Source organism: Vanellus vanellus (genome assembly GCF_965231255.1).
Source record: "Vanellus vanellus genome assembly, chromosome: 19".
Lineage (NCBI taxonomy): Eukaryota > Metazoa > Chordata > Aves > Charadriiformes > Charadriidae > Vanellus > Vanellus vanellus.
The window spans coordinates 403,546-417,056 of NC_138924.1; the positions used below are offsets into that span (position 1 = coordinate 403,546).

Below are 13,511 nucleotides of genomic sequence, written 5' to 3' on the forward strand. Positions count from 1 at the left end.
TCCAGCAGTGTCTGTGAAGGGCTGGGCATCAAGGACGGCTCCTAGCACCCTTCCAGCAACTGTGCCCCTTGCTCAGCTCTGCTGTTCCTCCTTCGAGCCGAAAATTGTCCCACTGAGAATGTCACCTCTCTCAGACCAAAGGGCAAGATAGGTGAATGAGTGTGGGATGGGAGATGGAGAGAAGGCACAGCCCTTGAGCCCGGCTGGAAGGAGGATGGAGAGCCCTGGGTAGGACAAGGGTGACTTGGGGATGCTGGTGAAGGCGAGGGAGGATGGGGACAGAGGGGAAGCATGACAGCAGCTGAGGGCTGGAAGTGGGGCACAGGGGGACAGATGGGGCTCCTAGGAGGGGCAGGGGTTGGTAGTGAAGGCAAGGAAGAATGGTTCCCATCATGCACTCTCCACTTGAAGGATAAAGGCGCTAGCCGTGGCTCCAACTGGGAAGCGGTAGCTGATGGTCAGGCTCCATTACAGTGGGTTTGATCCTCATAAGGAAGCTTTCACCTGGCTGTGATTAAAGCCTTCAAACTTGGAGGAGCTGAAGCCACACATACATCCTGTCTCCAGGTCATCTGTGGTGATACCTCCTTGACAGCAACATTGTCCCATTGCTAAGGTTCACACCGTTAACACGTACCCAGGAACACTTGTCTGCTGAGCACAGACTGTCCTCATTGCTGATGGCTCACCACCCTGGTTTTGGTAGCTCACAGAATAGGATGGGCCATCAGACTCCGCAAAGATAGCCCTCTGCTTCCCAACAGAGCCAAACATACAGCCTATGACTTGGGGTTCCTTTCAAGCCTCAAACCGCTCTTCAGGAAACCTCTGGTGCCGTCTGGAGATGGCATGCACACATTGTCCAAATGCAGGACTGCCATCTCCTGGGCAGCTGGGAAACCTGGAGCGCAACAGCCCCGGAAAACCATCTTGGAATAACTCAGAGGCCACGTGGCTGAGAAGGCCCTGTGGTGGCAGGTACTGGCCATGAAGACAAACCTAACCTTTGGGTACTTCAAAAGCAGCTTCAGTAGTAGCTCCAGGGCCTGTGACCAGCACGTGTTTAACCTGTGCACTAAACAGAGCACGATTCCCACCACTGAGTAATGCAGCTTGGCTCCAATGCAAAAATTAGCAGGCCAATGGTGTATTGGATGTCCCTGGAGAGCCAGCTGGGCCTGGACAGACACCCTTCGCCATCCCATGGCACCTTCGGTGCAGCTTCTTGCACACCCTTCCTCAGTCTAAAAAACGAATGGGGGAAACTGGACCTTCACCAGAGGGTCCTGCACCCATGCCGGGGGGTCACTGTTCCTCGGAGCCATGGAGGAAGATGCACGTGGCCCCATGCTGGCCGCAGGAGGGTCTCCCTCCCACCCCTGCCCTGCCTCCCACTCCCTGCCCAAGCACTGGGCTCGTGCCTGCTGCCCCCCGTGCCCACACGCTGTCATTCCCCACAGCCGGACCCCTCCTGCGGCCCTGCAGTGTCCGAGCCCGCAGCGGGGCCATGCTCACCCACATCTGCCTTTCGGCCAAACACCTCCTCCCCGAGCCACACTGCTCCCCAGGTCTGCACCTGCCCCCCAAAACCCCAGCCCCCTCCGCTTTTCATTACACTCCAGTTTTCCCCCTCCTCCCCACCGTCCCCGCAGCCAGAGGCAGGCATGAACTATGGGGAATTTCAGCCCAAACAGTTTAAGGTCTGACCAAATGACATGTAATGGAGCCAAGCTTTACTGGGAGCACCGTGCAATCCTTTTTCACTGGCTGTGAGCTGGCCGTGCATTGGAAATAAGTCCGACAGCACCTCACAGAAGTACTGGGAATCCTCAAGAGCCGTTCTTAAACTCACCACTAGATTTGTGGCATTAAATCTCTGTTCTGGTAGCAGCAGTAAATAAGAACAAGTGTGACCATAATAAAGCTTTAGATACCTCAGCATTCATTTTATGATATATATATGTGTGCAGAAATTAGGAGAAGATGCTTACTTGGAATAGAAAAGCTACGGAGGCATTGGCAGTGCTCCCAGAGAATCATTAGCACAGTTGGGTTCTCGCCACCATCCCTGTTTGCTTGGCTTGGTGGGATGGCAGCGGGAAGCCAGGTAGCCCGGTGGGTCCTGCCCCTGCCCACACACGCGGCAGGATGGGCAGGAGTGGTTTTGGCAGCACCATGGTGGGATGCAGGAACCGCCTGAGAAATGAGGGTCAAGGAAGGGCATTTGTTGGGACAAAGCCAAGTAGAGGATGCACCATGGGAGCAGACACGGAGGCTCTAATTGCGTGGGCGAACTTGGAGGTGACCAGGCTGAGACTAAGCCAAGCACAGCAGGACACCATTGTGCCTTTTTGTGGAGGAAGGACAACACCAAATTTAGTACAAACGTAGAAGGCAGGTTAAAGATACCAAGTGTAGCGATGCAGTGGAGAGACTGTGTCTAGCAGCCCGATACGGACTGTCAGAGAAGCCAGTTAAAGACCCTCTCCGTGACTGTGTTTCTCCTATTAAGTGACCCTGTGAAGTAATTTCTTGCTGCACAACACGACGCTCGCACAGGAAAATAACATGAGATGAGCTTTGGACTCCTCAGGACCCGTGGCCAAGTGAGGTCCAGCAGTCACCCACAGGCCCCGGCTCTCTCCAGCATCCAGGGTGCAGCTGATTTCTGTTGTCAGGAAAATCTCTTCTCTCCAGGAATACTGCTGGATCCTTCCATTGCATCACGGGGGGAGAGAGAGAGGGGTGCATTTGTAGCTGCATCCCTTGGTAGGCACTCTTATTCTGTTAATTAAATTTATCCTTGTGTTACAGTATTACCACTATCTCCTGCCTGTTAAACAACCATTTAAAATGCTGTGGAAAATACAGTTGATTTCTGTACACCAACAAACACCACATTCGGTATGTTAACTGATGTGTTATAGGGATACTCAAAGCACAAACCTCTCTGTTTCCGACATTACAAACACCTCAGACAAACAAAAGCCCCGAGAAGTTAAATGCTTTTATTACTCCACCAGCAGAAATGATGCGATCCTTCTTCAAATAATGTGGTGAATACACGATAATAATCTGGTAATTACGTTTACAGTCTGACAAATGTTAAGTGCAAGATCCAGATACTCTCATGTCTGCTACAGAAATGAGCGACGCCATTGGCTCTGTCGCAGAGCTGGTTCCAGTTTGTACGTCCACTCGTGCCACCCCCCCCCCCCCCCGGACAAACAGCCCCCGGTGCAAGTGGGTAACGTGAGTATATGCATGCCTTGGGGACGGCAAGCCAAAAAAGCCAAGGAGCAGAGGGACAGGGGCTGGAAGAGTGACGTGGTGTCCCGGTTTGAGCGACACAGGACTAATTTCTCTTCTAATACTTGTGAAGACTGCACTTTTAGAAGACTCTAGTGTCTGAATTTGTGAAAATAGCCAGCTATGGTGTGTGGGTCTCAAGGTCTCGGTGTTTTCGAGCTCGCCAGGTGCAGGGATGAGGAGGAGCGAGACCCGGGCACTTGACCCAAGCTGCCAACAGGGTTATTTCATACCATCAGTGTCACATTCCCTATAAATTAGAAAGTTTGCTGCAAAGTTCTCTCTCCCCCTTGATGGCTGCCATCCTGAGAACTTTGTGCCCCAGCACCGGACTCCCGAGCCCTTCCTTTCCTCCTGAAGCCGTAGCGCTCGCAGTGTCCCAACATTTGCTGTCCACTGCTGGGAGTGCACAGCTTCCTACTGATAGAATTGGCTGAGTATAATCTTTGCATATTCTGTATTGGTATTGGAATCAATATTGGTTCTTCAGTGCTATGAATGTTAATTATCTAATCCTACTCTATTAAATATGCTTATACTTAAACTCCTGGGTTTCCTTGTTTTTTCCCGATTCCCTTTCCCGAGTGGGGAGGGGTCATCGGGTGATAAAATGATTGTCTAAACGACAATAAATTGTTACGGCTTTCTCAAACCATAACACATGGACAAGAAATGGGCTTCCGCATGGACGGTATCTCCCAGGGCTGGAGACAGGACAGGAGCCTGAGCTTTGCCTTGGGACAGCTCTTATGAGCTGTTCTAACTTATATTGAAGTAAATGGTATTTCTTAATAAGCTTCACCCACATTTTGGGACAGCCTCAGGATTTAAACACTACATAATTTATACATAAAAGGGAGTATAGAGGACCAAAAGGGACTGGGAAAGGCAAGAAAATATCAAAATCAGCTGAGTCCTGCTCCTGTTTCTCAACAGCGGTCTTTTCCACGGAGACATGAAGACTTGTCAAACACAAAAGCTGCATATTTATATTTAAGGACTGATAAAGGTTTCCATGTTATACATATTTGTAGGAATACAAAATTGATATCTCTTCGTATCTTGGGTTACAGCTGAGGCCTGGGGACACAGCATGACAAAAGAGATGGGAAAACTCAATGAGGGAGTACCTGCAGCAGTTTAAAACAGCAATATATCTGATTAATCATCTTCTGCATTACACCCAGGGAAGTCAGTGGTGAGTTACATACACTCTGGGGTCCTTTCATACCGCTAAAGTGATGGGAAAAGGCCTGTGTTCCTGAGAACTGGGCTATAACTGAGCACCACTGAAGAGATCTCCATCAAACCAAAATGGGGTTTTGTTCATTCAGTCCAAAGGGAGAGTGCAAACTTTAATTAACTCAATAGCTGTCAAGAGCTCGGAGACCTGCAGATTAATGGTGCTGGCTGCAAAACTGCTGAGCGTCAGCAGTACCAGCCAGCCCTGCCACGCTGAAGGCTAGCAGGGAGGAAGAAGAGCTGGGTAAGAAACTCGCCTGCCCTCCTGGTGATGAGCTGGTGCCAGGGAAGCTCCTCACCATGCCTGCAAAAAAATGCCAAAGCCCAGAAAAAGCCCAAGCTGCCTGGTACACGATGGATCATAGAATCATAGAATGGTTTAGGTTGGAAGGGACCTCAAAGATCATCTAGTTCCACCCCCCTGCTGTGGGCAGGGACACCTCCCACCAGCCCAGGTCGCTCCAAGCCTCATCCAACCTGGCCTTGAACATCTCCAGGGATGGGGCAGCCACGGCTTCTCTGGGCAACCTGGGCCAGCATCTCAACACCCTCAGAGAAAATGAGGCCATTGGGGCCACCCATTTTGATGGCACCAGTCCCCAGCAGACCACGCTGTCCCAATCCCCCAGGCATAGCTGCTTCCCACCGCAGACACACAGGTCTGCACTGAGGACAAGATGCCTTTTTCTTCACCTTCAGACTTCATGCCCTTGGTTTGCCCATGGGTTCTTCTCAACTCTCATTTCCAAATCCATCTTCTTCCCACGCTGAGCCTCTCATCAGGACAGGCAGGCTGAGCTGCGAGAGGTTTTGAAAGAAGTGCAGTACAGCCACAAAGCCCCTGCTGCCCTGGCAGACATTGTCATGGAGCCCAGAAGCGGGGCAGAAGCCTGGAGGCTGGTGCAGACCCTGCTTCAGGGTGTCCTCTCTCAGCAGCCCTGAGAGAGGAGCAAGGAGAGCAGCAAGCATGGCCTGCCAAGGAGGTGGGTGTGAGGAAGGTGGATCTAGAAGTGGAGATCTTTGCTCCTGGCCAGCCACAGGGGAAAATGACCATCATGAAATCATGCATCAGCAAGCATCAGAACTGCTATCGCAGGAGCAGCCTGGTGTGGAGAAGGATCAGAAGGGTAGGAAAACCCCAATGCATCTAGGGGGTGTGGTGGGGTATGGGATCATGAGGGGGTAACTGGATGAAGGGAAGGGAGTCCAATAGCATTCTATGGCCGGGTCTTTTGTACAGCCTGGAGGCAGAGGGTATGTATATATATTACTAATAAAGAGCCCTTTCCTTCCTCAACTCTTTGCCTGGCCCCTTCAAACAAAAGAACAGCTGAACTAAATCAGATCAAGGGTCTAATTAGTGCAGCATCATCTCTGAGAGAGCTGCTGTGAGTCTTTAGAGAAGCGCAAGAACAGGGTAAAAAGATCTTATAATTTCCATGAGAACTTTTTAGCCTCCAAATACCTTCAGCTGAGGGATTCTCCAGGCTGGATGTGGTTTCTGTCCTCCCCTGCCAGCTATTAAACCAGTAGGAATAGTTTCTTGGCTATCTCAGGCTTTCCTGTGTTCTGGGAAGCGCATGACATTTATCGAAGCTCATAAGTAGCAGCGGGTCTCCCATCATTACCAGGATAGAGCGGGGGGGCTGGCAAAGATCCTCCTGCTCTTCACAGCTCCGTTCGACTAACGCTGCAAATCGCTGCCTGTGGCAGTACTGCAGCGTGAGCAGCAGCACTGCACCAAAGATTTTGGGGCTGAGAAGGCAAGGGGGAAGGTGCAGCAGCAGGGTCTGCTGTTATCCAGGAACCTGGAAGCTGCAGGGTGTGATCCAGCTCCCATATGCCTGGGTCGGTATGGCAGGATTTCCCCCGAGCACCAGGCTCCTGGCTCTGGTATCCAAAAGGTTTTCTGCCACTACAGCTGATTTTAGAAGCAGCAGTGGAATTAGTGAGGTTGTGGACAGGTTCAGGCTCCTGAGTCTCCCTGCCACAATAACAGGAGTGAGTCTTTGTCCTAACAGTCAGAGATATCAAACATCATCCTAGAGGACAGTTTGAGGTTTGTATACTTAGAAAGTGCTTTGGTTAAGCATGTGAAAGGACTTCAACCGCAAAAGGAAAATTCTTGATTGCTAAGAGTCATTTTACTAAGAAAAATATTGGAAAAAATGAATGTTTTGGTAGGTAATTCAAATATGGAAAAAGAACAACAGCAAGCTCTGCTCGTGCTTTGGCTTCAGGGATGTGAAGAGGTTGAGAAGGTCACTTTGCAGAGTGCATCGAAAATACAGGAGAGCTGTCAGTGTGATTTCATATTGGAATAAAATGCAATTTCAAAGCTTTCGGGAGTGTGTGAGGAGCTAAAGCACCTGCTCAGCATACCCTGTGGAGTACACGCAGGAAATGGTGTATCTTCACTTTGGCTAAGGATGAGGGCAACTGGCACTGCAGGCATCAGGAGAAGCACAACTGTCTTACAGGGACAGTAACCAGGGAGGCTCTTTGCAACGCAGCACAACAGCTGGCTGCATCCTTGCACCTAGAGGGTTGCAAAAAACATGTCACAGGCTCTTAGAGATATGATACCATCTACCAACACAAGGGGTTTGTAGCTTCTTTGAGGGGTTATGTTCCTTGAACCCTGCACAGATCCCATACACCACTTCAGGCATATTGTACAGATGTGTACAAGGCGGTGTTGTCCTTGAAAATGAGGGGATATTTGGCTTGATGGCCTTACGAGCATTGCAATTGCTCTCAGCAAGAAAACGGACCCAGAATAAACTTTACTGCTCAGGCTGAGGTGCTGAGCACAGACAGACGCACACCCAGATGTGTTTGTGAGTCAGCAGGGCACGGCCCTTCAGCGCACTGCGTTTCCTTTCCCGCTCGAAAGCGTGTGTTGCAGGGCACAGCGTCACTTCTTCAGCACAGAGGAAGAAGCTCAGCCTCCAGCAGAAGGTGCTCTGGAAGTCTGCAGTGGGGTTAGTAATGACTCCAGGCTGGACCAGGGCACAGAAGCCTACAGAGGGAAATGTCTGGAGTAGATGCATGTATTTATCAGATGTTTTCTGCCAGTGGGAATGCGAAGTGTTGGAGATAAATGTGGCAAGGGAAGGAAATGCCAGCGCATACTATCTGCTTTTCACAGTAACTGTAGAGTGCAACTACTGAAAACTGGCCGAGATGGAAACCAGCTCTCAATCAGAAACCAGGCTCCACAGGCTGAGAACAGCAGTCACCAGCACTCTCGCTCCCAGGGGGCTTGCAGGGTCACTACCAAACAGATCAGGAAAACCAGAACCGAAGTCAACCTTGGAGCAGCAGCTGTGAAGCAACACCCTCCTAAATCTGTTCAACAACCTCCCCAGCCCGCACGCCGCTGGAGTGAGATCGCAGTTGGAGCTTTGGTTCAGCATGTTAGATAAACTGGACAGATAAGGAGGCTGACATTTGAAAACCTGTGTTAACTGCACCCCTCTGGCAGCACGGATGCGCTGGCAAGTGGATATGCCCTGTGTGTACCTGATATACAACTTCCACTGTTGCTCAGTGATCGACCCCTTTACACCAGGAGAGAAAGCATCTGATCACAGCTGAGCGATGCGCGTGCCCCGTGTCTCACATCTGCTCACTCTTCCTGAGGAAAGAACGTGTCTTTCTAGTAACCTACTCAGAAATGAAGATTTCGGAAGCAAAAAATCATGCAAGAAGGAAATGCCTCTGTTGGTCTGAAAGTCAGGGATATGGAGTCTATCCCTGGGTTGTGTAGGAGATGTATAAATGGAAAAGAACGAGCTCTTGTTAGGTCTGGGGATTGTTTTTCTCTCTGCTCAGCTTCAGCTTTTTTAAAGCAATGGGCAGTGTTAGGAAGCACGCGCTTTGTCTCCAGGGAAATCCCTGAGGGCTGTCACGCTTCTCTCCAGATCAGCTCAAAGGTCAATACCACCTCACACTCTGCACTGCACTGTCCTCGGGCAGGACACTTCAGTCTGCTCCTATTCTGCAGCCCAGGAGTGAGTCACAGAGAGAAAACACAGCACCCATCAGAGGCAAAACCACCACCACACACCGAGAGAATCGGAGCGGCAGAGGCAGCGGCGGTGCGACAGCTCCAGCAGCAGGGAGGAAGCCAGCCGGCAGCAGGACCAGGCGATGATGGCCACGAGCGAGGGCTGCGGCGCTCGCTTGCTGCACTCGGCAGGTGACTGTGGCAAAAGGAACCGCGCAGATACCCAGAAGGACAGTGTTGAATTATTTCAGCTGAATTATACACGGGAGCCGCTTGGTGTTCAGCAGTGTAGTTCCTGGATTTAAACATGGATAGATAGGGTCACCACGGGAGGGATTTTCATATACTCTGCCCATACTTAATTAATGCTGCAACATCTGGCAAACTTCCAGCTCCGCTGTTTCAGTTTCCTCCTGCTGGGTTGGCTCCTTGCTTGTCCGCACCCAGACCAGCCTGACCTCATCACTCCAGGGGGCTCCAGCGACGAGGACAGCAGTGCTACACACGCTGCCTTACAGAAATACCACATCCAAAACAACCCCAGCTTGGATTTGGCTTTTAACAGCCACGTCGCATGAACAGTTGCAGCCACGCTGTGATCCACAAAGGCACCTGGACTTTCTTCCTGCTGTGATTTCCAGCCAAGCAACTTTCAACTTAGAAGTTCTTCCAGTACACAAGTTGGTACTCTGCACTGTTTCATTGTCTTCTGAATGAAATTCCCCACAATCGTCCTGTACCTGGACCCTTCTCTGTACTTGCAGCCTCTCCCAACCTTGTACCCTGCATGATAAATTAACAGAATTAAGCTGTTCTCTAAAACCCACTCCTCATGAACCTTTCTCCACCCTGATTCCTGTCCTGGTTTCAGCTGAGATATGGCTAATTTTCTTTCAAGTGGCTGCTGTGTTTTCAGATTTGGTATGAAAGGAACATCAATAACGCATATTGTTTTAATTGTTGCTACGTGATGTTTATACTAGTCAAGTACTTTTTTCAGCTTTCCACAGAAGCTGAGAAGAAGCATAGCTGGAACAACGGAATGGCCAGTGGAATGTTCCATACCATAGACATCATGCACTGTACATTACATAAAAGGGGGTTGGCCGGGGCAGGGGAAATCTGCAATCACTGCTCGGGTTGGGCTGGGCAACCAATTCCCCAGGTGGTGAGAGTGACTTGTGTCTTGTATATTCTTTTACCATTAAAATTATTGTTATTTTCCTTTTCCATTATTGTTCTGTTAAACTGTCTTTATGGGGACCCATGAGGTTTTTTCCCTTCCCCCCCCTCTTCTTCCCACCCTTCTGCAGACAGGCGGGAAACGAGAGGCTTTATGGGCCTAGTTTGCTGGCGGGGGTTAAACCACAATTCCCCCACCAATAAACTGTCATCTTCCGTTTAGTGAAGCCCTGACCTACCTCATCTTTCGTACATGCTGCTCTGAAAGTCAGGGAACTTTTCAAAGCAGCCAGATTAACTTTCAGTGAAGCAGCATCACACTTCACATTTTTCATGCATTTTCCCCAACCCTTCCTGTGCGCTTAGGAGAAAGGGACTCGGCTAGAGTCACCAAACACCAAGCCAGTGAGTGTGAGGAGATGGAGAGGTCGTAGAGCTCCAGCTGCTAGTGAATTCCCAGGGAGCAGGTACACCTCCGAGTGCTTTCACCCATGGCTGGCAGGGTGGGGGCACATTTGCTGTTATTATTACCTGCTCTCTTCAGTGCTAGATTAAGCCTTTGGGATTGAGCAGCAGTTAAGCTTTTTCAGCGGAGATTCACAGTGGAAGTATGTAACGTTTGTAGTCTAGGTTGTACAAAGGCCGCACCTAACTTTACAGATAGCTCGGGGAGTTGAATTTACCCCACCCAGCTCTAACCGATTTGCCAAGGCTGCCGCTTTTCCTCCTGAAGCGGCCACTGCAGGGCTATACAAAGCAGACCTGTTCTTCAGGGCTGTGAAGCAGCAACAGCGACCCAGGATCAGTAGAACATACTGCTGTAATGCCCAGATCTGCTCTGCTCATCACCGAGGGGTTAGAGGGAGCACTGCTGGGCTGCTATTTTTGCTGTGACGGCTTCTGGCAGATGCTGCCTGAGCTGCTGCCTCCGGTCTCCAGTAAACACTAATGACATGAAACTGCCACATACACCGTTTCTTATTTAACAAAAAAAAAAAAAAAAAAAAAAAAAAAAGAAAACCACAAAAAAAAGCCAAACCCAACCCACAACTCTCAATGTTTTGCCTTTCCTCCTTTCAGAGGAGCAGCACCCGCGGGGTGTCCGAGCTTCCCGCCCCACCGCACCCAGGGCCCCGGTGGCACCTCGGGACGGCCAGGTGCTACTGAACCGCCCCCACGCTGCACCGGAGCCTTCCCCGGCCCCTCACTGCCGCCGCAGGGCCGCGAACCGGAGCCGAGCCCGCTGGCGTGGTGCCGGGACCGCTCAGACGAGTCCCAGCCGCCGCGCAACCGGACCGGACCGGCCCACCAGCATCGGCCGCGGCCTCCCCCGTCGCCCACCCCAGGGCCGGGCCGGGCCCGCCGGAGCCACCGCTTTCGCCGTCCCGCGGAGCGGCGGAGCAGGGCTGGGAGAGCACGCTGTGGTAGGGCCGGGGCCAGCGCCGGGCCCCCCCCAGCTCCAATTTGCGTGCTCCCTGAGGGGCGACGGCCACAACAGAGCCACCAGCCCACCACAATCCCACAATGCCCCGCGCGCCCCTGACCCTTTAAGAGCCGGTGGGCGGCACGAGCCGACGGCGGAGGACAAAGCCTTGCGCGCGGCCCCGCCGCGGTACCCGGATGGGCGGGGGGGCGGGGGCGAGCCCCGATTGGCCGCCGCGGGGCGGGGGGCGGGCGGATAACGGGGAGACAAAATGGAGTCGCGCTCTCTACCACTTACATAACGCGACCTCTCACCTCGCGCGCTGTGCAAGCCAGCTTGCTGCGCCGGCAGGCGGGGCGAGGCGACGCGATTGGCGGGCGGGGCCGCCAATCGAAAGCCAGCAGCGCCGGCGGCCAGCCAGTAGACTCCCGAGGCCGCGGCGGCGTGGGCGGGCCCTGCGGGGCGGGCGGCAGGTCGGGGTGCGCGCGGCGCGGCTGGGCCCGCCGCCCGCCCGGGAGGGGGAGGGGAATCTCCCGCCATTTTTCAATCCTCCCGCCCGGGTCCCGCTGCCGCCGGGGTGGTCGCGCGGATCCGCCGGCTCCGGCCGGGCCCCCGTCTCGTCCCGCCATGGCGCCGCTGCTGGGCCGCAAGCCCTTCCCGCTGGCCAAGCCGCTGCCGCCGGGGGAGCCGGGGGAGCGGTTCGTCATCCCCCACACGCAGGAGGCCTTCCGCACCCGCGAGTATCCGCTCGGCCCGGCGCCGCGGGGGGACGGGGACAGGGTGGCGGGGTGGTGGGGAGGGAGCACCGGCAGCGCCGCTGCTGTCACTCGCCGCGGCGGCCGCCCCCGGGCCGAGCGGGTCCGCCGCTGCTGGGCACGGAACCGGCCTCCGCGGCCGCTCCGGCCCGAGCGGGTGGGCGGCGGGACAGAACAAAGCGGCAGCGGGGCCGCTGGGGCTCCTTCGGGGCCGGTTCCTGGCGGGAAGCGGGGGGGGGACGACGACCCGGCCTGTGAGGGGGAGCCCGGCCCCGGCGTTGGGGGGCGGCTGTTCCCTGAGAAGTTTCTGCCCCGGTTCGGAAGGCGGCTCCCGGCGGACAGGAGGCGAGGCCGGGACAGCGGGGACAGCGGCTCCGCGGGGCTGGGGCGCTCTGAGGCGGCCGGGCCGTGGGAAGGAGCGAAGGGGTAAAGGCTGCCGGGAAGCGGGAGCTGGCTGCGTGCTCAGCCAATGCCGGTAGATAGGGGTTGATTAATGCAATTAGCGCAGGAGCAGCTCTCGAGGGGGGTGGGGGGTGGCAGTACCAATTTATGGCGTGTGTCCCCTGGGTGAGGGGTGGCGTTTAAACTAGAGACTCCCACAGGGAGGAGGATAAAACAGTGACAGAAGCAGCTCGCCTGTGGAGAAGCCAGGTTTTCAGTCTGGCTGTAAGTATCTTCTGGGCTGCTTTTGCATGAAAAATGCTTTATTTTCGTATGATTCCACAAGAGAGTGACAGTCCGTGAGCGGTGGGAAGGGGAGGTGGGCAAGGCAGATAACTGTCAGGGGCGATGTGCGGCCACCGAGGCAGAGCTGCCGTTCGGGGCCCGTGTGGGGCTGGAGGGGCAGGAGTTCTGCGCTGTAACCTGCAAACTGCTAGTTCAGGAGGCCGGTTTGTTGTTTGTGGTACAGGGATCAAAATCTGAGGAATTGAGGACTGAAGGAAGGACTGGAAGCGAGACGGAAATGCGTGGATATAGGAACGTACCTCGGAGATCTTGGCGTTGTGGAAGACAAAGGAACTCCAGAACTTATACAGACCCCTGTATTGGAGTGTGTCTTGTTACTTCAGTATGAAGAACAGCCAGTGAAAGCCCCTAGGAAGGATTAGGTAGCTTTTGAAGAGGAAATGCATATCTGAGTGCAGATAGGCATTGCTAGTGCATTCAGCTCAATAAAATGAGATAGGGTAGAGTCTTAGATACTTGCTTTTTAACAGTATTTTAAATTAAAGCATTCAGTCTGTGACTCAAAAACTTGCTATTGCGGTGTATGCAAACTGAAAGTAGCTCAGTCATGTGTCTGACCGGGCAGAGACCTGTTCTCTCTCTTTTCCTATGAGGAGCAATCAGTGATCAAAAAGAAAGAGTTTAAGCCTAATTATTAGTTTTGTAAAAGAAGATGTGGCTTTAAGGTTCATCTACCTTGTAGGAACAGCACAGATGTGTTACAGGGCAGCTTCTGAGAGCTCCGGTCTGTTGGTATGGCTGTTGTGGGTCTCACAGACCCACGGTAGCGAGTAGATGGAGGACATGTTTCTGCAGACACTTGGATGGTATTAACATTAAGAAAAAAAAGCGACCGTTTCTC

General features: G+C 53.1%; 1 protein-coding gene across 2 annotated transcripts in view; it reads left to right on the forward strand.

The window, feature by feature from the left end:
* Positions 1 to 11,658: 11,658 nt before the first annotated feature.
* The window catches only part of BAZ1B (bromodomain adjacent to zinc finger domain 1B), a 51,871-nt gene continuing 50,018 nt past the window's right edge, over positions 11,659 to 13,511 (forward strand). Inside the window, exon 1 of one of the 2 annotated variants that reach the window (XM_082492850.1) lies at positions 11,659 to 11,908. In XM_082492850.1, the coding sequence (XP_082348976.1) occupies positions 11,796 to 11,908 (113 nt within the window). In that variant the 5' untranslated portion in view covers positions 11,659 to 11,795. The remainder of the gene's footprint in view (positions 11,909 to 13,511) is intronic. The other variant, XM_082492851.1, reaches the window with a different exon arrangement.